We start from the raw sequence: 25,459 nt of genomic DNA on the forward strand, positions 1-25,459 counted from the left end.
AATAATAAAAAAATATGTGTAACCAAAAAAATAAAAAAAAATAAAAAAATATTAAATGCATTAGTGTGAGACGAGAGAATGGATAGCATAAAAATCTAAAACATGAAGGGAACTTAAAACCTACTTGGATATCCTACTCGAAGTCGAAGGATGTACTATGTGAATAGGTTATATTGAAGATATAACTGTGGATATGTTGGAGATTAGAAAATCTACTATTATTTTAGATTTCTTTAGAAATTAGTAGTTACGTACATGGTGTTGTTAAAATTTTGATTGATTTTTGCTGTCAATTCGAATCGAAAATCACACCAATAATCAATAGTAGAACCAACTATCTTTAGTGTGTGAGGCAAATGAATTGAAGCAACCAAAACACAATGAACGAGCAATTTACTTGTAAATTAATCTGACTTGTCTTATAAGAAAAAGCTCAGTTGTTCATTTCATTGATTTGTGAGAATTGAGAACGACTTCTTGTATTGTAAGTTAGAAACCAAACTTTTGAGTAAAAATAGCATCATAATACATAGGCATATATTATAGATCACTTTTTTTCTTCTTTTTAAATCTTCTTTTATTGCAATCAACAATGCATTGTTTTGCATTTACATTCCCCTCTAGTTTACAATTATAATACCATTTTACTGGTGCTAATTAAGAATCATCTTGATCTTTTAGATGAGTCCTAGCTAAATAGTAGGAAGGCTAGAGAAGCAACATGTCTATGTACAAGCAGCTTCAACAGCTAAACTCTTTGTTACTCCTCTACATGGATTTCCAAATGTATTAATTGATACTCCAATACTACAACTGCTTGATCCAATGCAGGCCTGTTAAATGTTCACCACATTCAGTTTAGCCCAAAACGCAATATAATCATCATATACACCGTCGGTGTTAAGATTGTTTTATATTGTCAATCAATCATAACCATCAGATCACTAAAAACGTTTTGACTTTAATAGTAACTAATTACTTCTAAAGTCAAACTTATGATTTGTTGACAGTGTAAATTTTTTTGCACCGATTGTATATAGAAACTAAACTCATATAATAATACCTTCTGCACAATGGATAAAGCCCTATTGCTATTGCAGTGTCCATGGTTGAAGTTTCCGCAAGTTCCAAGGGGCGTTCCAAAGCTTGCAAATTTAATGGAAGAGATCACCTGATTAGGATAAGGGCATTCGAGTGACAGTACAGGACCTACCTTTCTTACTGAATCTGTATCCGAATTCCACGTGTCTACAGGTGGAGGGTGAGATTCGGATACATGTGAACAAACACTTTCTATTTGTTTTGTAGCGAAAGATATTTTTGTAGGGTCGCCTCCGCTTTCCTCAAACAATACAAGAGTGTTGCTGTCTGGTTTCAACCATGACCGCGGTACATGATATCTGCAAGATCAGTGACTCAATGAGTATCTAAAAGGTTTGCTTTATTCAAACAATTACATATATCAATCAAAGCACATTAGTTTTCAGGTGCGATCATACCAGCATTAATTAATTTCTTTTCAAGTTCTTTCATGTAGAATAGAATATCAAACACTTACAATGTCTGTGATGGTTTTCCACAGTTCTTGAGACATTTGTTTGCAGAATAGGCTCCTCTATAATTGCATGAGTCGGTACAACCAGAATTTGGTGCGACATATGTTGGCCAATATCTCCCGATGCTCTGTCCGTTCACCCAAGCTTCGCCTTTTCCCATCCCCGTGAAGTCAATTGCAACCGGGTTACTGCCGGAGGGAGCAACAAAATTCGTCTGAAACAGCAAGTATCAACATTAGATAACTGTAGAAAAAGTCGAGTATTTTAATAAATGCTCTATTCATAATAAGATTACCTTGTACCAAGTCAAAGGTTGATTTGTAGGTAAGGTGGATTGTGAATTCCACTGTCCAACACTTCCACTAGACAGACCTAAATCTTCACCTTGAAGGCCAACCTGCATTCACACAAATACAGCGATGTAATCTACGACTTCAATAAAATTGAAAAATTGAATTCATTTCATTTGTATCTCTTCAGTTAGTTAATTCACCAAAACTCAAAAGGAGGAACAAAAACAGGCCTTAAGTTCCACTGAGACTAACCTGATATGTCCACGGCAGTGACGAGAGATCAGCGGTACTGCCATTTTTCGGAAATTTCAATATTACCGGACCAGTGATCCCCGCACCTACTGTGTCATAAAAAGCTCCATAGTTCTGCGGTGCATAAAATTCACATTAGCTGATATATAGTAATGAGAAATGACAAGATGATGCATAATAAAACCAAGATATTGTAGTTGTAGTAGATGCTTAGTTATGTATTTTATAATCAGAAAATATATGAACCTGTAATCCCACTGTTAAACTCAGGAGATCGATCGTGTTCTTTCCAACTACAACTGTAATAGGGATGTCCACATTGACCTTAGCGTTTCCGCTGTTGCCTGCTTTACTCCCTGAAAAAAGTTCTCGGTTATAACATATCGAAATTTCATTACATAATTCATAAAATATTTCATTTGAAGTAAATAAAGATATATCATCTTTTAAAAAAAAATTCTTACCTGCAAGTTTCCCATTTATAAAAGCATGAAGGGCATGACCAAGGGATTCAATGTGAAGTACAGGTTGTTCACCGGCATCTTCTTCAGCAACAAGGCTTCGAAACAAATTGAAAAAGGTTAACATTGGCCGGAGATATACTCGTCAAAATAAAGCAATCTCAGTTCTCGATTATGGAAACTCATATACCTTAATGAGTACCACAAGTAGTCACTTCTATCAGCCGTCGTATTTATTTGCTCGAGTAGTCCAGGTTTTGCGAATGCATCAGCCTTTGAAATACCAACCGGTTCACTAATCCAACTCCATCCTGAACTTGAACCGTCCAAAGAATCAACCTCTTCTTTGGAGGATTCAGTTGCGAAACTCGAAATCGTAGATGCAGAATTAATCTGTCGTATAATAAAACAGCTTAAGTTTATGCTACTTCTTGACCAAGAAAATAGAAGAAAAGATAACGACAGACCTTTGCAGTATTGAGTACAACATTCTTGCAGTCCGGTAAGATGCTCACAGACCATCCAGGCAAGTGATATGAATTTCCATTAAAGGTAACCGTTGCATCAGACGTGCCGGTGTTGGCAAGGAAGGAAGCACATACAGATCCTGTCTTGTAAACTGCAGTCTGAGATTGAATAGTATATGTTAAGAAATATAGAAAAACAATTCATGTCACTGAGTAGCTTAAAAGTTAAACCACAAATTCAAAACTTAAAAGGGTCTCTTTCTACCTCTAGATTTGGACCAGGAGATGAAATTGTTGGATCAGTAGCTACCAGTGCTTCTTCACAAAGCTTTATGGCCTTATGCAAATCTTTAAGATGGCCCCATTTGGGCTGTCTAATAATTCCTGCATCAAGCAATGACGCATTTTATATTCTTCTATATATAAAATAATCGTATAATGTCGAGTTGCAATCCTTTTTATATGGAAGCAAGGTTAACTATTTTCTACATTTCTATACCAACAAAATAAATATGAGAGTTGAAAGATTGCATACCATACTCATCGATGGGTGCATCATAATCATAACTCGTAGAAATAAAAGGTCCACCGGTTGTTCGACCAAAGTTAGTCCCTCCATGGTACTATTTCGGAGCAAGAAACGAAAAAATGGTGTGGTATCAGTTGGTCTACTATATTGCTTAGTAACTTTGACCTTAAATTACATGCAATATTGTCAAAATCATAGAAAACAGCAGTTTGTTCAAGTTTTTCTATGCTACAATGCTATAGCGCTGCAGCAGCCGTTATTTGACAGCATTTTGTACTAAATAGAATATCACGGAACAATAACAATTTGTTCAAATTTCGCTATCCTATAGTACCGCTATAGCCGTTATTTGACAACACTGACTATATGGGAGGTTATATTACCATGTAGTAATTTTGAAAAGTTCCACCCCGTTGAAAAAAACGTGCAACAGCAAATGCAAGATCTTCCACAGGTCTATAAGGTACAGCACCTCCAAATGCAAGAAACCTGTTGTTCAAAGAATTCAAAAGGTTACAAGACGGTAAAATTTGAATGGAAAAAGGAGATAGATAATCAATCATATCATATTTTGAGTAAGCAATTCAAATAACTAAATGATTTAAATAGAAAAAGGACACTACTAACCATCCACTCCAATTCTCGGTCCACATTTTTGGTTTCTTGTCAGAGTTTGGCGTGAATTGATCGCAGTAAAAATCATTGCATGTGTTTATCTGTGTGTTAAGATAGAAGAGAAAAGGAAAATTGGAAAGAAGGATTCATTATTATTGAACTGAATGAATGTTAATACAGCAATAGCATCCTTATATACTGTGATCTAGGATCTACTGTAAGCTAATGTGAAGCTAACATACACTAACTTATTCTACAAGTTAGTTATCAAAACTAAGACTTACACTACAAGTCAGTTACAAATCCTAACTAACTGTGTACATATTTCTCCAATTTCTCATTGGTTAGATCATTTTTATTGATAGTTAACATCCTCCCACAAGCTGATGCTTGATATATATCGAGCAATCCAAGCTTGGACATGAAATGGTTAAACTTTGGCACTGGCAGAGCCTTTGTCAAGAAATCTGCTAGCTGATCTTGTGTTGCTATGGGAAGCAGTCTCATCATTCCATTCTGCACCTTTTCCCTAACAATGTGACAGTCTATCTCTATGTGCTTAGTTCTTTCATGAAAAACTGGATTTGAAGCTATATGCAATGCACTTTGATTATCACAAAACAAGACTGGCTGCTTTGTACATTCTATCTGCAAGTCTTTCAACAAGTATAGGAGCCAAGTCAATTCACAAGTTGCTGATGAAAGAGCTCTATATTCAGCTTCAGATGAAGACTTGGAGATGGTTGACTGTTTCTTTGCCTTCCATGACACAAGAGATGAACCAAGAAAGAAACAATAACCACTGGTGGATCTTCTAGTATCTAAGCATCCAGCCCAATCTGCATCTGAGTATCCAAGTATCTGCAAATCTGAATTTCTGTGAAAGAGAAGGCCTCTTCCTGGATTATGTTTGAGGTATCTAATAACCCTACATGCTGCTTTGTAGTGAGTAACAGTTGGATTATGTAGAAATTGGCTCAACTGTTGTGTAGCAAATGTGATATCTGGTCTGGTGTTGGTGAGGTACAGCAGTTTACCAACAAGTCTTCTATACAAACTTATGTCCTCAAATGGCTTACCATTATCTTGATGCAGTTTAATGGATGGATCTAATGGTGTGGAGGCAGGTTTAGATCCAAGCAAACCAGAATCATGAAGCAAATCCAGGCAATACTTTCTCTGAGATATACTTATCCCTTCTTTGGAGTGAGCAACTTCTAAACCAAGGAAATATTTCACAACACCTAAATCCTTAATTTTGAAATTGTTATCCAAGATAGTTTTAATTCTAGTTATCTCTTGTATATCAGTACCAGTCAAAATCACATCATCAACATATATTAACAATGCAGTAAAGTGACTTTGTTGATTGATTGTGAATAGAGAATAGTCAGATGTGGACTGTGTATATCCCTCCTTGACTAACAAGGATGTGAGTTTCTCATACCATTTGCGACTAGCCTGTTTCAAGCCATATAAGCTTTTGAGTAACTTACAAACTTGATTAGGCTTAGCACACTGAACACCATCTGGGACTTTCATATACACATCCTCTTGCAGGTCTCCATGCAGGAAAGCATTGTTGACATCAAGTTGATGCACAATCCATCCCTTAATTGATGCTATGGCAAGTAACATCCTGACAGTAGTAAGCTTTGCAACTGGTGAGAAAGTATCAAAAAAATCCAGTCCCTCTATCTGATTGTAACCTTTAGCTACAAGTCTGGCCTTATATCTTTCAACAGTTCCATCAGACTTATGTTTGATTTTGTACACCCACTTACTCCCAATAGGCCTGATATTGGGTGGTAAGTCAACAATCTTCCAAGTACCAGTACGAGCCAAGGCCTCTAGCTCAGAATTCATAGCTTGAATCCAGTGTTCTGATTTACAAGCTTCACTATAGGTCTGTGGTTCTGTGTGTTGTGTGAGAGACAAAGTGTAGACACTATGTGAAGGAGATAAATGATCTAAAGAATGAAAAGAGGAGATAGGATAGAGTGTACCTGAAGATGAAGATTGCAGTGAAGCACTTGATGAATTGCACACATAGTCAGACAGATGAGTTGGCTTATGTTTCACTCTTGCTGGTCTAACATTTGGTGGTGAAGGTGGGGGTGAAGTGTTTTGTGGTGAAAGTGATGGTGATGAAGGGGAAGGAATGTCAATGGGTTGAATGGCTTCATTGGTGGTGAAGTCAGTTAGAAGTGTGGTTAATGGCCTTATGGATAATTCATTAGGAGAATCAGCAGGTATATGATTTTCTGAAGGTGTAGAATCAAAAGTAGAATGATAATGCCAATGAATGGGTGAGTTAGTGGCAGTATATGGTAAAATATGATCAAAATGGGTGACATTTCTAGAAATGAAAATGGTTTTACTATCTAGATCAAAGAGAATAGAACCCTTGACACCTTGCTTGTAGCCTAAGAAAACACATTTTCTGCCTCTTGGTGACAGTTTAGATCTGTTGATGTTTAAAGTAGATGCATATGCAAGAGAGCCAAAAACCTTTAATTCATGCAAATTTGGTAAGGATTGATAAAGCATTTCATAGGGAGATTTATTTTGAAGTACAGGAGTGGAAATTCTGTTTATGATATATGTAGCATGTAAAACTGCATATGACCAAAAATTTTTAGGCAAATTTGAATGGTATAATAGAGCTCTAGCAATATTTAAAATGTGCTGATGCTTTCTCTCTACTCTACCATTCTGCTGTGGGGATTCAACACAGCTAGTTTGGTGTAAAATTCCTTTAGAAGTATAAAATTCATTGATAAGAAACTCAGGGCCATTATCTGACCTTACTATTTTGACTTGATGATTAAATTGAGTCTGAATCATTTTTATCAAATTTATAACATGATTCCTTGTTTCAGCTTTGGATTTCATTAAAACAATCCAAGTATATCTGCTATAATCATCTACAGCAGTAAGAAAATAAGAATGATGATGAAAAGATTTTATTGAAATAGGACCCCAAATATCAAAGTGAATTACATCATAAGCATGAGCTGCTTTATTAAAACTAGTATTATAGGGAAGTTTCTTGTGCTTAGCAAGGTGGCAAACATCACATATTCCATTTGGATCAGCTGTTACATAGGGAAACTTATTGTGCAAGCTAGCTAGTCTAAGGTGGGAAGGGTGTCCTAATCTAAAATGCCAAAGGGCAGACTTAGGGATAGATTTGTGGTTAGAACCATCAATAGATGCCACATGAGCCACTTTATCTGTAAGCTTCAGATGATACAATCCATCATGTTCATCAGCTGAACCAATCATCTTCAAATTCTTCTTGTCCTGAATGATACAGTGTGTATTAGTAAAATTGACTATATAATGAGGTGATTGGCACAATTTTGAAACTACTATCAAATTAATAGAGAAATTGGGAACAAATAGAACATTAGTAATGACAAATTGTGGTGAAAATTGAACTGTACCAGAAAGCTTGGCAATAGCAAAATTTCCATTTGGAAGAGTAATATTGATAGGATTGATTTCAATATATGATTGAAACCAAGACAAAGAACTACATATGTGGTGACTAGCACCTGAATCAATGATCCAAGTGCCAAGAACACATGCATTATGAAGGGAATGAGATATACCTTTGTGAATCACTGATGTATGATCAGTGACCATAGAAGAACCAACCTTTACTGAGCTTGCAGATGCAGAAGTGGAAGCAAGGTTAGAATGCTGAAGTAGTGACATTAGCTTATCATACTGCTCTTGAGAAATTGAAGGAGGAGTAGCTGCAATTGGCTCAGAGGAGGCTCCCTCAGTTGCAGCATTAGCAGAAGCATACTTCTTCATATGTGGAGGAACACCATTCTTCTTGAAGCAGTTTTCAACAAAATGATTATCCTTACCACAGAAAGTGCAATTACGAGGAGGCTTGGAGCCAGAAGTAGGTTTATTGGACCTAGCTGCATTGACAAGAATCTTAGATTCATCAGGCTCAGTGAAATTACCTTGGCGTTCATGCTGAATCACCATATGAAAAACTTTGTTAATTGGAGGAAGAGGATCAAGGAGCAAGATCTGTGACTTCACAGTAGAAAAGTGATCATTCAAGCCAGTAATGAAACGAATTGTTTGAAGGAGAGTGTGATTCCTGCGTGCGGAACGCATAGCCTCACAAGCACATCGTTGGCGACAAGTACAAGTAGGAAAAGGAAGATACAACTCCAATTCTTCCCAAAGAACTCTGAGTTCAGAGTAGAAATCAATGACTGAACGATTTTCTTGCCTCAAAGCATGGATTTCTTGCTGCAATTCAGAAATACGAATCAGATCACCTTGAGAGAAGCGTTCGCGAAGATCATTCCAAATGTCAATGGCGTTTTCAAGAAAAACAACCGATTGAGCAATTGAAGGTGAAATTGAATTCAAGATCCATGAAGAAACTAGTTGATTGCAACGATGCCACGCGCGAAACGCCGGATCAAAGTCATCTTCCGGCTGAGGAAGTGAACCATCAACGAATTCAAGCTTCATTTTAGCTCCGAGCGCACGTTTCATTGAACGAGCCCAAGACTGGTAGTTGGAACCGGTGAGAAGTGGCGTAACAACGACGGAACTCGGTCCATCACCAGGATGAACGAAGTAGGGAGAAGAATTATCGAGAACGGGATCGGTAGCATTGCGAGGAGGCATGATTCCGTCGGAGAAGACGATCGGAAACAGCTAACAGAAAACGGTTATGGCAGCGGAAAAACGGTTACGGTGGATCTTAAGGCGGTTGATACCATGTTAAGATAGAAGAGAAAAGGAAAATTGGAAAGAAGGATTCATTATTATTGAACTGAATGAATGTTAATACAGCAATAGCATCCTTATATACTGTGATCTAGGATCTACTGTAAGCTAATGTGAAGCTAACATACACTAACTTATTCTACAAGTTAGTTATCAAAACTAAGACTTACACTACAAGTCAGTTACAAATCCTAACTAACTGTGTACATATTTCTCCAATTTCTCATTGGTTAGATCATTTTTATTGATAGTTAACACTGTGAGCATAGAGAAAACCGAGTGATAATCACATAGCAAACTATTCTTTCGCGTTTTACTAAAAAGAAATAAGATAATCGAGTAAAACATAAACTGCATAAAACGGCGCAGATAACTAAAAGGATAAAACATACAATTGGATCAGGTGCATTTGCCTGCTGGCACATAACCCAAGGAACACCTGTATCAAGAGATGTAGCCATTGATGCTGCCCAATTGATGTAGGGTTTAGCCGCAGGACCATAGTGTGAATCGACGTCTCCATACTCGTTTTCAATCTGAAATAAAAAAGTATAAATTTTCAAATTAAGAATCTACCAAATTAAGAATCCACACCAGAATTGCCATGTACTAACCTGAGATAAAATAATTGGTCCACCTTGTGATGCATAGAGATTCTCTTGCTTCATTAAATCCACAATCTTCGCGGTAAATCGCTTCATTTCTGCCTTGAATGGTTCATTATCAGTTCTGAACTTAATTCCAGGAATAAAATGCAACCAAAGAGGGAAACCACTGTTTAAGAAGGAAAAAATAAATTAAAGTCAAGGATTAGATATGATTATGAAACTTTCCTTAATATATATTTGAAAGATCCAATTTTACCCGTAATTCCATTCAGCACACGCGTATGGACCGATCCGGAGATGAACATATAGACCTGCTGCTGCTACTGCTTTCACAAATCCAACCAAATCCCCCCTTCCTTCAAAATTATACTGCCAATGCAAAATATATATTCCATCATTAATTTGATGCCTTTTGAATAATTGAGAACTAGTCTTCACAAATTCATGCTTTTAAGTTCTAAGAAACTACTCCCTCCGTTCTCATATATAAACAAAGATTCTTTTTTCAGGTTCATTCAATAATTGATGTATCTGGTCCATAATATGAATCAGATACATCAGTTATTCAATATACCTGAAAACAAAATCTTTTATATATGAGACTAGAGAGAGTAGCCAATAAACATCTCATTCTTAAAAGAACTCTCTTTTATGCTTTTGAAGTTTGCAAAACTCACATAATGCAATGTAAGAGACAAAAAAAGGGAAGACAGAAGAACAATATGAAAATGGAAAAGATTAGAACCTGGCCTCGAACCGGTTCATGTAAGTTCCAAAAAACATAAGTCTCAATCACATCAATTCCTCCATCTTTGGATTTCTGAATAAGGTCTGGCCACATCTACAATAACAAATACTACCATTGTTGATAATTAAGTTCAAACATCAAAGACAAATCCATTGAGGAGTGTATATTTACGAAGCACAGACACAAACTCCTGACACTACAGATAATAGTTTGAAAAATCAAAGTGATTAAATGTAACCATTTGTGTCGTGTCGTGTCTTGTTGGTATCTGACACAGACACATATTCGGACACGACACCAAACATGACTCCTGATATCAGATACGTCTTCAATTTGAAGTGTCTTTGTTAAACATGTGTATATACAGAAAAAAAAACTGAAAGAGAAAGAAACCTGTGGAGTGCTACGAGGATAATGAATAGAACCAGAGATTAAGACCCTGCGTTTGCCATCAATGACCAATGCTCTATGATCATAGGTAACATTGGAACAAAAAGAAGCAAGTACATAAACACCAAGAAACCAAACCAAACCCAACACAATTTGTGTCACTCTCATAATTATTATTTTTTGAAGTTTAGAAACAAAAACAAACACAAGTAAATGAAAGAATGATTCCACCTTTGTTCTTGCTTCTTGTATTTAAAGGCCTAAAGTTGTGTTCTTAAGACACATTTATCTTTAAGTAAATGCAATAAAAATATCCACAACTCATATCTCAACCGATAATAAATGTGGAAATTGTTAGACTAAAAGTCATAATTGGGGGTTCGAACTCCGGCTCTTCCATTTATGTGTGTGAGTTTATAATGATTTTTACAGAGATTGGGTTTGAGACACAGTTGTGGAGAAAACAACAAAAATAAATATTAAATGAGGTTGCTTTCTTAATACAAAAATAAAATAAAAATGATAAAAAAATGTTGCTTTCTTGGTACAAAAATAAAATCTTGCACGAGAATGCCTCGCAAGTTGGATTTATTGATCAGTTTGTGGTGTCTTTTTTATCATCACATGCGTGTAAGTGTAAGAGGTTGTTGCTTAACCGCTTTGTGAAAAAGATAACTATGGAATTAAAAGTGATTGTAGCTTCAAATTCATATAAAACTTGGAGAGTGGGAACAGAATCATACCAAATGAGAGAAGAGAAAGCTAATTAAATACATAAGTTTTTCCATTTATTTTCATTTCACTAAGGTATTATCGCATAATTGTAACGAATTTTAACTTAATTTTTTTAAGTAAAAAAAAAAAACTTAATTTTTTAATCAAAATTTAAATAATATTATAAAAAAGATACAATTTTAAATGTAATAGTTTAAATGAGTAGTATAATAAAAAACACTGCTACACCGGACAAAATATTCCTTTTATATTTAAGTAATAGATTTTTAGGTTGAGCAGTAAAGTTATGGTCTATAAAAATCCAACCAAATTAAGAAAGTCTATATTATTAAACTGAATATTTTTGTTCGAATGTGAACTCGAAATCTTCTACAATTGTGTATGTAAATTTTAAGTGGTGTTTACTAATTGAAAATCCGACTCATTTAAAGTGCGCAATTCACTTTAGAGTAGAGTCTAAAGTGAATAATTTTAACAATTGATAACAAATCAAAGGTATATATTACAGGTATAACATAACAAAATCATGAGTTTGTTTTTTTTTTTTTACAAAAAAAATCATGAGTTTGTTAAAACAACAAACTTAATTTTCTTACTTGTAACTTTATAAAAACTAGCGGTTAGACTGTCTGTGTCTATTATGTAAATTTATGTCAAAAAAGAAATGCATGTCTCATGTTATGCTGAGTTTGTTAATAAAAGATTTTTGCTGCCCAAAAAATAAAAAGACATGCCTTATGTTATGGTGAGTTTGTTAATAAAAGTTTTTTACTGCTAAAAAAAAAATCAAAGGTATTGTTGGTATTATAAAAAGTCCACACTAAAAATTTGTGTATCCTCTTTATTTATAGGTGGTGAGTTTGTTAATAAAAGTTTTTTGTTGCTAAAAAAAAGTTAAGGGTATTGTTGGTATTATGAAAAGTCCACACCAAATTTTTTTGTATTAAATTCTCTTTATATTATAGGTATAAATACAAGTATTTAAGTAATTTTCCTTTTTTGGGGTGGTCGTGACCCACCACAACCACCCCTAGTTCCGCCACTAACATATGGAGTATTTTTTAAAGTAGTTTAATAGTTAAAATTTCATCATTTAAAGTGAATAAGTAAGAATATCAAAATTTAAACCCTGATCACTATGAGTGCGTTTGATCGACTAAGAAATAAGAGGCTGAATAGTACAACTACAGCAGTACTCTGTTTGATTTTAAAACTGTTTTTAGTACTGGACAAACTGTAGGTCAAGGGACAGAACAAAAACTGAAATTTTTGTCCCTCACTAAACCACGAGACAACTTTGTGTCTTCTGCACAAGTTGTCTAAAATATAAAAATAACATTTTGTCCAACAAACATCCTACAACACAAAATTTGTTCAATACCTTAAACACTTGTTCTATATTGCTCTCTCTTATCATGTATTGTTTTGTCCAATACTTCACATATAAAATAAATTCGTACATATTATGTGCAATATCTATGTCAACTAAGTGATGCTAACGTGATTAATACATGGAGTTTTTATTCTCCGTATAGTAGGGCACGGCACGTCTAATAATAGTATATATTGTAACAATACTATAAAGTATCTAACCGAAAGAAAAATGAAAAATAATTGTCAGTGTCATCGTCGTCTTCCTCAGATCTGGTGCTGTCTTCTTCCTATGATTCTTGCCTACCCGGTCACTGTTTTTGTCGCATTTTAGTATAGCTATTGTACTGGATTTTTTTAGGAAAATGCTAAACGGTGCCCCCGGGGCACTGTTTAAGGAACCAAATATAGTAATATCACATTGAAGTTTGTGCAGTCAACGTCTCGAAAATGTAAATAATGTTATTTTTAATTTTAAAATTTTATTTTTTGGTTTCCTTAACCAGTGCCCGGGGGCACCGGTTAGCATGACCCATTTTTTTATTAATTTCGTTATCGGGTTTAATAAATGAATGTTGTTAGGGTAGTTAGCAAGTAGTAAGTACTCCCCTATTTATGATATTCCATTCCCATCTTAATTTTTGTAAATTAAAATTCTAAATTTAGTGTTCGTGGAGCTACCAAAATATAACGAGTCAATTCTTTCACTTTAATATCTTGATATCTTGACTAGTAAATTCTTATCCTAAAGTGGAGTTGGGTAGGTAGGGTAGATAAAAAATGATTTTCTCATTTTCCTTATAAAATTATAGTTGTAAATTTGTAATCTAGAAAACATTATGTAAAATTTTATGACGAATATTTTGGTATTCAAGAGTAAATTTTGTATTCACATAAAATTTTATCACCAGTAATTTTGGTATTCAAGATAACCGAATGGTTATTGTTATTTCATTTAATGAATCTGTCAATCGGTGCATCACCATTAGTAGAAGTAAAGCATGACGTTAAATCGTCGACCATGTTTTGAATGTTAAAAATATTTTTTGTGTTTCTTTTTTTTTTATATAGACTTATAGAGTGCATTGTTTTTTTTATTCCTACTTTTATGCAGTTTCTTTTTATTTTTTCTATATTTTTTTATAATTATTTTTTTATTGATCAATCTTTCTATATATATAATCTTTTTATTAATATTTTTTTCTTCCTATTTTTATGTGTATAGATTGTTCTGTTTTGTTCATATTTTTAAGCATATCATCTTTTTATGTGTATAGATTGTTCTGTTTTGTTCATCTTTTTATTGTACTTATCTTATAATTTATATATATTTTTTTAGTAAAATTACAATGAAAGATATAAAATCTATAACTTGGTTAAAACTAATAAAGATAAATTAGTAAAGTTGGTGGTAATTAATTTTAATATATTAGATAGAAGTAGAAGACCCTAAAGTTGATCATATTGGATGAAAAAACTTACTTTTCTCTCTCAAATTATTGAAACTACATAAAATATATTTTTCAAATTCAATTTATAGGTGTGATTGCTTCGAAATATTATTTGATTATTTCTTCATTAAAAATATATTTTTAAAATATGGATTTAGCCCTATGAAGTCCTCACCTCCCAGACGGTTCCTATATTTTTTTCATTTTTTTTTTTTCATTTTTTATAGTATGCATATCTATTACTAATATATTAAAATCAATTACCACCAAAGTTACTAATTTATCCTTATTGCTTTTAACCACGTTGCAAATTTTATATTATCAATTACCATCAAAGTTACTAATTTATCCTTATTGCTTTTAACCATGTTGCAAATTTTATATCCTTCATTGTAATTTCACTAAAAAAATAAAAATAAAAAATATAGAAAGAATATAAGATAAATACAAAAAAAAAATGCTTAAAAATATAAATAAAATAGATTATAGATGGGAACAAAACAGAATAATCTATACAATACTCGTAAAAATAGCAACAAAACAAATTAATACGATCAACTCAACAATATATTAAAAGAAAAAAGAGAATAAATAGTCAATAAAAAAAGTTATAGAAAAAATAAGATAAATATACATAGAATTAGGAATATAGAAATAGAAACATAAACAATATTTTTCATTAAAAAAATAAAATAATATTAACTATTAATAATGATAATACAATAAAGTTAATTACTATCAAATTTACTAAATTATCCTAAATATTTATAATTTTTTATTAAAAAATAGATACGGGACTATTATTTGTGACATATGCATAAAAATTGGATACTTTATCATTGATAATTATAATCAAATTTATTGATTTAATAAGTTGTACAAAAAATAGTACAATAGTTTCACTTATATTTTAACAATATTATATATAAAAAATTAAATATTTTATTCTAAATAAATTTTCTACCATAATATAATGACAAACTAAAATATCGAATAAAAGTCAATGACCCATGCGAATGCACGGATCTTTAAACTAGTGGTTATATAAAATTGTAAGCAAAACAATTAAAATAAAAAGTAAAATTAGAAGGAAAAAAACATTACATCAAAATTTGATATTCTCTTTATATATAGTTGTAGATATAGAGTCTAAGACATGTCCACTCAATAATAAATAATGTTCAAATGTCATTTAAAACAATAATAGTTAATGATATCCTTGTGATTAATAATAATTTTCCGGCCGTATTTTTTTAAGATGTAGATATGGATTAATAGATATCATGTTCATGTGTACCATCCAACAACACTTGGATGAAATGATCTAAAAGAAGAGTGGATTAAGCTTACCTGTGATAGAGCCTATAAGGATTCTTTGGCCTTAGCCGGTTGTTGTGAATTCTTTCGAAAATCATATGATAGATGGATTAAAGGATACTCGCGTAAAATAGGAATTTGTGACGCTCTCTCCGCTGAAACGTGGAAAATGCAACTTGCTTGGAGACAAGGTTTCCACAATCTTCAAGTGGAAAGTGACTCAAAAAGTCTGATTGACATGATCACGGGAAAAGTTAAATTCAATGGTAATCTGCCTACCTTGCCATACACAAGAGCTTTTAAAGTTGAACTGGCAGGTGCAGTTTAATCATACTTGGCGGAGGGAAATAAGTGTTGATTGGCTGGCTAACTTTAGTTTTTCTCTGAATTCTTTTAACATTCATATTATGGAGACTCCTCCAAATGAGGTTTCGAGTCTTCTTTTTGACGACTTTTCTAGGACTTATTGCATGCCTAAAAATATTCATATAACTCTATAATTCTTTTATTTTTTATTTGGGCGTTAGCTCTCTTTCAATAAAAAAAAAAAAGAAAGAAGAATTTGAGCTTAACTAAAGATCATATGTTGGAATCTAATATCATGAGAATGTAAGTGTTAAATCTCTTGATAGAAAATTTTGTCGCCCTCTCAATTTTATCCGACTTAAAAAATTAATCTTCACAACTACGATCCGATAATTTCAAATTTATAAAAAAACGATATCGGGGTGTTTGGTAAGGCCAATAGGCTAGCTCCTAGCTTATTGGACTAGCTTATAAGCTTGTTTGGAAAAAATAAATGTGTTTTGTAAAAAAAATTTCTCATTAACTTATAGCTTTTTTTGAAATGCTATTTCAAGTAGCGTTTGATCTTATATCTTATAGTTTTTACAGTTTTTTCAATTTATAACCTTTAATTTAATTTTATTATTTTCTATAAAATAAAAAAACTACCCACTAAAGAGAAAATCTACCCACTAAACACGTCTTTTTATGTCTTTTTATATTTATCAATCCTTTTATGTCCTTATATTGTAACTTTTCAACTATCAGCTAGCTTATAACTTAATTTTGCTAAATAGAGCCATCATGTCTACCAAACATTAAGACACACCATGCGCGAATTATGTGCTCCAACTTATCCCAAACAAATGAAAGTGGGGAAGCATTAACATGTGATAGTGAATGAATGATATAGTAAATGCATAGTGCTATTGGACACTCGTTCATTCCAAAAATGAAGGTTGGTAGTAGGTACGTAGTAAACCATTCCTAATTGCTCCATTATGCGATTCAAACAAGCTATACCGCATTTGGTGAACAATTTGCCAAGAAAACGTAATCAACTCGGGTTCGATTCCTGGATAGAATAATTTCTTAGTCAGGTTTTACTTACCTTACGGCCGAATTCTGGACTCCTATGACCCCTTTCTCCTAGGAACAAGAGGGTTATAAACCAAAAAAGTTTGTCTTCTGTCCTTTATTCTTTGGTGGGAGAAAAATCTCCTAAGTGGTGTCTCGCGATACACATTATTTCTTTACAAAGGAAAATAGAGAATATACTAGTATTAATTTTCTTTTAACCATCAAATTCTTAGGAGAAGGACGCCGTAACTCAGAGAAAGTTCGGCCGTAAAATAAATAAAGTTTGGTCAAGAAGTATTTCCACGAGAAATCAAACTCAAATTTTTCAAACGATGTTACGATTCGTCTTGAAGAAAACTCATTAACCACTTGTCTTAATTAGTTAAGATGGATAGTAATAATAAAAAAATATTAAATGCATTAGTGTGAGACGAGAGAATGGATAGCATAAAAATCTAAAACATAAAGGGAACTTAAACCTACTTGGATATCCTACTCGAAGTCGAAGGATGTACTATGTGAATAGGTTATATTGAAGATATAACTGTAGATATGTTGGAGATTAGAAAATCTACTATTATTCTAGATTCTTTAGAAATTAGTAGTTACGTACATGGTGTTGTTAAAATTTTGATTGATTTTAATTCAATTCTAAAAGGTGACATGTTATAATTTTGAGAAAATTTATTAACCACTAAAATAAAATCACTTAATTGTAAGTTGTAGTGTGTGTACTAGGGGCGGCTAAAGTGGGTCACGATCCACCCCCAATTTTTTTTATAGGTGAAATATTAGTTTAAGTGTATTATTGTATTATTTATTTTAAGTTATTCGATATACATGTTACAAATATTAATGTAAATATTAGTTTAAAGTTTATTATTAATAATTGTAAGTCACTCAGTGCACATATTAGTTCAAGTGTAAATAAAAATATTAGTTTATAAGTTATATATAATAGGGATGACAGGAAAACTCAAATTCGATAGACCCACTCGAACCCAAACTCAAGTCAATGGGTGTTCTGGACTAGACTAATGCTAGTCCACCTAGACCCTCACAAAGTCCACATGGCTTGCCTAACCACCTCCATGTCAGCATGGCACAACCTCTCCACCAAGATAGGGTAAAATTACTACTCTACCCACTATCTAAGGGTAATATCTTGGCAGTCCCTCTTAATGGGCCTTGGCTAGTCCAGCCCACTAAGAGGACCTTTGGCCCAGAGCTGGGGGCTATAAATACTCTCCCTCTTGGGAGAGCAAGGTAGAACACTATTCATTATCACAATTACTCTCTCTCTCTAACTTCTCTCTAGTATCTCTTTTGCTCTCTACCTTTACTGACTTAGGCATCGGAGCACCTGCAGGTACAACCCCCCCCTCCGTGGATCATCTGCTCGGACCTGCTGCCTATCACCTGCTCAACGGACTTCCAGCTGGCCTTCTACCTGTTCTGATCAACAGTTAAGATCAGTGGCGCCGACTGTGGGGATCTGAGTTCTCCCCTTCTTTGTTTCGAGCAAGAAAACCAAAGAACAAAACCAATCAATCACTTCTTCGTCATGGCCAGTTCATCTCATTTCAACAATGACGTTGAGGACGCTGCTCCTCCATCTTCTCCCCGTCTGTCTCCTGCTCTCATCACTGACCTCCAGGCCCTCCCCGAGTCAGACCCTAGAGACGGGCAGGCCACTTCCTGGACTTCTGAGGATGGCGACTTGGTCGTCTTGACTGAGAAGCAGGTAGGCAAACGCCCTCAGTCCGAGCAGGGCAAATCAGCAGAGACCGACTTGTCCGCTGCTTCAGTTACCAATGCTGAACTAGCAGCACTCATAGCTGTCCTGAAACAAACCACCGAGGCTCTCCAAGGCCAGAATCGCCGAATGGACGAGCAGAATCTGAGACTCGATCGCTTGGAAAGGAATCAGCGACTCTCAAGGAACAACTCTCCCCCGAGGAGAACTCCTACTTCTCAATCCCCTCCTCGTCAGGAAACTGTCAGACAACGACGACCTGCCCTTGAGAGGATTGAGCAACCTGGCAGGAAAAGAGACCATGTCTCCCCTCCCCGCGAGGGTATATCTTCTCCAAATGTGAAAAAAGGAAAAATTGTGGACCGAACACCTCCTCGTCGTCATTCTCCCCAGGGACTCAGCTTGATGACCAAACAAGGGCAGCCAGCAAGCCGCAGCCATCACACTGACCAATTCTCCAGGAGCCCAACTCCTGATCGTGAGGGCTCACCTCCCCTAAACTCACATGAGAGTGACGAGGATGATCCCCGCTGCCCTTTATCTCACGACATACTTCAAGCACCCGTTCCAAAGGGATGTGAGCGACCACCTCCTCTCCCTGCTTATGATGGACTTACTGACCCAGATGAACACATTGCATCAGTCAATGCTACCCTGAACTTCTTAAGGGTCAGCGGAGCAATTAGATGCAGAATATTCCCAACTACTCTGAGAAAGGGAGCTATGGCTTGGTACCACAGCCTAGCTCCTCGCTCCATAACCTCATGGATGGATCTGTCCGACCAATTCCGCAGGCACTTCACTGCTTCCCGCAAGCAACCAAAAACCGAGGCAGTCCTGGATGCCATCTTCCAAGCTGATAATGAATCTCTCCGCAGTTTCATAGAGAGGTTCAACAAAGAAGCCGTCCAGGTAGAAACAACTGATGATATGAAGAAATACTTGCTCCAAAGGGGCCTTAGGCCAAACTCTGACTTTGCAAAAGCCGTTGGAATCGAAAAACCGCGCACCTTTAGCGACCTCCTCCTCAAATCTCAACCCTATATCCAATATGAAGAGCAACAAGCTGCAGATGCTGCCCGTTATGGGCGAGCAGGAAACAGTCAACCTGCTCCTCGTTCAAATGCTGAACAGTCCAGCCGAGGAGGAGGAAGACGAAGAGGCGAAAGGCCTAGGGAACCCCGTGGACCTCCCAGCACGTTTAGCAACTATACTCCCCTTAGCAAAACTCAGGAAGAAATTTGGAAAGAGTGCAACTCAGCTGAGTTCACTAAAGCAGGAATTAAATTTCCAAGACAACAACCCACAAAGCCTGGCCAAGACAAGAGCAGGTACTGCAAGTACCACAAAGGTTACGGCCATCTGACTGACGACTGCATCCAATTGAAGGATGCCATTGAAATTTTGATTAGAAATGGGCAAATCAAACAGTACGTGAAGAGGGGCAATGCTCCCCGGGCAGAAGCTGCTGAGACCAGCAACACTGAAGAAGCTGCACCAGAAAAATCCGGGCACAAGCCAGTTGCCCTTGCCATCTCCAGAACTGAAGACTTCTTTGTCCCTGACTACTTGGACGACACCTATGTTGCTCCCACGCTGAGCAAATGGGACGCACTTGCCCACGCTATAGTCATCTCTGGTGGAGGTTTTGACAAACAGACTGTGGGATCCATCAAGAGAAAATTTGAAGAATTGATAGATGGCTCCTCCAACCTGAGTGCAACTTTGGATAAACCGAAAGGGCAATCAAAGCCCTTAGCCTTCTATATGGAAGAGCTGCCCGGTGGAACTGCAAACTCCCAGATACCCCTGCTCATCAGAGTGGACATGGCAAATATGGACGTCCGCAGGGTACTGGTCGACCAAGGAAGCTCCTGTGATATCATGTATTCCCAACTTTTCAAGACTCTGCAACTAGATGAAACCTACCTCACTCCTTATTTTGGATCTGATCTCTCCGGATTTAACGGAGCAACAACTAAGCCATGGGGCTATGTAGACCTGCTAGTCACCGTTGGCTCTGAAGAAACTGCAAAAACTATCAAAGTGAAATTCCTGGTAGTAGACTGCCCTTCTCTCTACCAGTGCATCCTGGGCCGAACAGTTATTGCTGACTTAATGGCTGTCCCTTCAACCGCCCACCTCAAGATGAAGTACTATACTCATAAAGGCCAAGTTGCGACACTGCATGGAGACATTGAAGCTGCAAGGAGAGTCTTCAATGCATCCTCCAAAGGAAATGAATATATCGGGCAGCTCCCCGAGTCCAAGAAGTCCAAGGCAACAACTTCCCTGCCCTTGCCAGAAATCAGCTCCATTGACCTCGACAGCCGCTTTTCCAAACAGGAAAACAAAGATGAGAAGAAGCTCCGCAAGGAGAAGAAGGAAGACGACGAGGCAAGACAAGAGCACCGTCGTCCAGTTCCAGACGGCGAGTTCGAGCTGATGCCCTTCGGAGAAGACCCGAGCAGGGCAGTGAAGATTGGGACCGGGCTCCCCGAACTTGCTAGGAAGCAACTTGAAGCCTGCTTGAAGGAAAATGCTGATCTGTTCGCCTGGCACGCTTCCGAGATGCCCGGCTTGGACCCCAACATAGCATGTCACCAGCTGACCATTGATCCCACTGCACTTCCCATTGTACAACGTAGGCGTAGGCAGTCTCCTGAGAAATCGGAGGCTGCAGAAAAATGTGTAAAAGACCTCCTAGAGGCAAATTTTATTTCGGAGGCCAGGTATACAACCTGGCTGTCCAACGTTGTACTCGTCAAAAAATCTAATGGAAAGTGGAGGATGTGTTGCGACTATACCGATCTTAACAGGGCTTGCCCTAAAGACTCTTATCCCTTACCTTGCATTGATAGACTTGTTGATAATTCTTCTGGCTTTAAATTATTGTCTTTTATGGATGCTTATTCAGGTTATAACCAAATTCCGATGGCAGTAGCAGATAGAGAAAAAACAGCTTTCATGACCGAGTCGGGCAACTATTACTACAACGTAATGCCCTTCGGTCTCAAAAATGCAGGAGCTACATACCAGCGAATGATGAACAAAGTCTTCCGAGGACAAATAGGAGACATGCTCGAGGTATACATGGACGACATGATCGTAAAATCCCCCGAGGAACTCGACCATGTCGTGCACCTTCGAAAGGTGTTCGAGCAGGCCAGGAAATACAACATGAGATTCAACCCAGAAAAGTGCACCTTCGGGGTCCGAGCAGGTAAATTCCTGGGATTTTACCTAACCGAGCGAGGAATTGAAGCCAACCCTGACAAGTGCAGAGCTTTTGCCGAGCTCCCCACTCCGAGCGATAAGAAGTCCATACAAACTCTTAATGGAATGCTAACATCGCTTTCCAGATTTGTATCCAAATCAGCACAACATGCACTCCCCTTTTTCAAACTACTAAAGAAAGAAGCAGTCTTCGAATGGACAGATGAATGCGAGCAAGCTCTCCAACATCTGAAAAAGGCCTTATCAGAGCCACCTGTCCTCTCACGACCAAGTGACGAGGAGGTATTATACCTGTACCTTTCCGTCGCCTCAGAGGCTGTAAGTGCAGCTCTTATTCGTGAGACAAACGAAGGGCAGAAACCAGTATACTTTACGAGTAAAGCCTTGCAGGGTCCTGAACTAAGGTACCAACAAATTGAAAAAATAGCCCTTGCACTAGTTTATGCTGCAAGGAGACTAAGACATTATTTCTTGGCCCATACAATTGTGGTCCGAACAGACCAACCAATCAAGTCTTTGCTTGGTCGACCAGATATGGCGGCCAGGATGCTCAAATGGTCCCTCGAACTCTCAGAATTCGACATTCGTTACGAGAGCAGAAAAGCTCTAAAAGCCCAAGTCCTAGCTGACTTCGTCGCAGAGATGACGAGCTCCTCCCCTACAGTGGACGGAGCAGATAAGTGGACAATCTTTGTGGACGGAGCATCAAGCGCTACAGGAGCAGGTGCAGGCATCATTCTTGAAAATGAGAATGGCTTACTAATCGAGGTCTCCCTAGCACTATCATTCCCAACTTCAAACAACCAAGCAGAGTATGAAGCATTCCTCGCTGGACTACGTTTGGCCGAGGACTTGCAAGCCAAGGAGATAAAAATCTACACAGATTCGCAACTGGTCGCCTCACAGGTGCTAGGAGAGTATCAGACCAAGAATGATAACCTCTCTGAATACCTAGTGCTAGTAAAGGAAAAGATCACCAAGTTCAACTCTGTTGAAATATTACATGTTCCCCGCGAGCATAACAAAAGGGCAGATATCCTGTCCAAGCTGGCAAGCACAAAAAGGAAGGGCGGAAACAAATCTGTCATCCAAGAGATACTCCCTCGTCCAAGCATAGAAAAACCAAGCAAGGTTGTGGACATAAACGTCATTGGCGACAAAGACTGCTGGATGACTCCAGTATACAACTTCCTCGAGCACGGAACTCTCCCTGACGACCAGAAACAAGCAACTGTAGTCAGACGAAGAGCCTGCTCCTATGTCATCCTTGATGGAAAATTATACAGGAGAGGATTTTCCATTCCTCTCCTAAAATGTGTGGACGAGGACACAGCAGATTACATACTGCGCGAAGTCCATGAGGGCATTAACGCCCAACACCTGGGAGGAAGGTCACTTGCCAGGAAAGCTCTACGAGCAGGGTACTATTGGCCTACTATGCAACAGGACGCCAAAGACCACGTAAAAAAATGTGACAAATGCCAAAGGCATGGGGATATGCACTTAGCTCCCCCTCGAGAACTAAAATCTTTGTCTTCCCCCTGGCCCTTCGCCTGGTGGGGCATGGACTTACTTGGTCCTTTTACCAAAGGACTTTATCAAAATCGCTACCTAATAGTAGCAGTGGACTACTTCACGAAGTGGGTGGAAGCCGAACCCCTCTCCGACATCACATCACTCAGAGTCCTGCGCTTCTTCAAAAGAAATGTGCTAGCTAGATTCGGAATACCACAGGTGGTAGTCACAGACAACGGAACACAGTTTACAGACAAAGATTTTCAAGCATTCCTTGTTGCCCTGGGCACCAAGCAGCACTTCACATCGGTCGAGCACCCCCAAACCAACGGGCAAGCTGAAGCAGCCAACAGAGTGATCCTGAGAGGGTTACGAAGAAGACTTGACCAAAACAAAAAGAAATGGGTCGAAGAGCTTGACAATGTACTCTGGGCCTATCGAACAACCCCACACTCCACAACTGGAGAAACCCCCTTCCGAATGGTATATGGAACGGAGGCAGTTATCCCCGTAGAGATTGGGGAACCATCTCGTCGGACTGAGCAGCCTCTTGACGAGGAGCAAAATGACGAAGCACTTCGAGAGGAGCTTGACCTCGTCGAAGAAATTCGAACAGGAGCTTCTTTAAAGGAGGCCACCCTGAAGCAGAAAATAGCTGCCCGTCATGACACCAAAGTCATCAAAAGAGAATTCGAGGTGGGCAGCCTCGTCCTAAGACGCAATGCAGACTCCCAGGATGGCAAACTTGCACCCAATTGGGAAGGACCATACCGCGTCATTGACAAAACAGAGAATGGTGCATACTATCTCGAGGACCTTCGAGGAAAGAAACTTCCTCGACCTTGGAATACCCAGAAATTGAAACAATATTACAGCTAAGTTATTGCCACACTAAAAGGCTGCTCGCACTTCAGAACACAACGAATCGAGCACCTTAAACAACGGAGGGCACCATGGCACACGTGCTCATCTAAAACCATAGCAGGGGAACTAATTCACCATAAGGGAAATGGAACTCCTGCTAGACGAGGATAACTCTTGAAACGAGCCCATCGTCCCCGTGCCACGACCTAGCACCCAGCTCGCGATGGGAGGTTCAGGTTGCGAAGAAGGGTACACTAGCGTGCTTGTATTCGCGTAACTTAGAAACAACTCTAAGTGCTTATACAGTTCCCTAAACTGTTTAAGTCAAAACGGAGGAGACTACCCTCAATAAAACATGCTCAGTATCAAGCAGGGGAAACCTCCCCGGCAAAATAACAACGAGCGCAGCATTCATACATGCAAAAATATGATAAGTATACAAAACAGGCATAAAAATAAACAGGCAAAACTTAGCACACCAACTTGCTCGAATAAGCATACCAGCATGCCCAAACGAGCACCTCAATAACGGGGAGGTAGGCTCCCCGGCACAAAAGTTTTAACAGCAAAATTTCGTTAAGTTAAAAATGGGGACAAGCTCCCCGGCTCAGATTTTGAGCAAGAAATTAGCATAAAATTTGGCTAAACCAAAAGTAGGGACCAGACCTCCCCGGTTGAAATTTTAAACAACAAATTTCATCAAAAATTTTCTAAGTCATTAGACGGGGAGGCTCCCCAGTTGAAATTTTAAACAACAAATTTTCATCAAAAATTTTCTGAGTCATTAGACGGGGAGGCTCCCCGGTTGAAATTTTAAACAACAAAATTTTGTAAAATTTTCTAAGTTAAAAAAAGGAGGAAACATACACGCGAGCAGAAAATGTAAACATACATGCGAGCAGGTATAGACGAGCAGTTATAAACAAGCATAGATAATAAAACGGGCACCTGCCCAGAATTGTCATAAAAATAAATAACGGGGACAAAAGCCCACTTGTTCCAATATTACAAACCATGGCTCAAGGGCCCCAAAATTCAAAAAGACAAAATAAATTACAATAGAAGGCCGGGGACATCTACTCCTCGCACCTATCCTCCTGCTCGTGCCCGTCGCCTTGCTCGTCTTCTTGACCCTCCTCGAACACCCCCTCAGCATCTT

General features: G+C 37.5%; 1 protein-coding gene across 1 annotated transcript; it reads right to left on the bottom strand.

The window, feature by feature from the left end:
- Positions 1–559: 559 nt before the first annotated feature.
- LOC123919976 (beta-galactosidase 8-like) lies at positions 560–11,501 on the bottom strand. Its single transcript, XM_045972041.1, has 18 exons — positions 10,693–11,501; positions 10,297–10,392; positions 9,808–9,920; positions 9,558–9,717; positions 9,336–9,479; positions 4,186–4,274; positions 3,942–4,047; positions 3,565–3,652; positions 3,295–3,413; positions 3,030–3,188; positions 2,753–2,955; positions 2,566–2,660; positions 2,348–2,457; positions 2,102–2,215; positions 1,852–1,953; positions 1,559–1,770; positions 1,064–1,400; positions 560–833 (listed from the first exon to the last, which is right to left on the bottom strand). Exons 1-18 carry the CDS (start codon positions 10,855–10,857, stop codon positions 726–728), a joined length of 2,520 nt encoding a protein of 839 aa, XP_045827997.1. The 5' UTR covers positions 10,858–11,501; the 3' UTR covers positions 560–725.
- Between the last annotated feature and the right edge of the window lie 13,958 nt (positions 11,502–25,459).

Source organism: Trifolium pratense, linkage group LG4 (assembly GCF_020283565.1).
Source record: "Trifolium pratense cultivar HEN17-A07 linkage group LG4, ARS_RC_1.1, whole genome shotgun sequence".
NCBI lineage: Eukaryota > Viridiplantae > Streptophyta > Magnoliopsida > Fabales > Fabaceae > Trifolium > Trifolium pratense.

Coding starts and splice junctions, on each gene's coding strand:
- LOC123919976 (XM_045972041.1), bottom strand. CDS start 10,857: ATGAGAGTGACACAAATTGTGTTGGGTTTGGTTTGGTTTCTTGGTGTT. Junction 9,921..10,296: donor ATGAACCGGTTCGAGGCCAG/GTTCTAATCTTT, acceptor TTGCATTGGCAG/TATAATTTTGAAGGAAGGGG. Junction 2,661..2,752: donor TACTTGTGGTACTCATTAAG/GTATATGAGTTT, acceptor TTTGTTTCGAAG/CCTTGTTGCTGAAGAAGATG.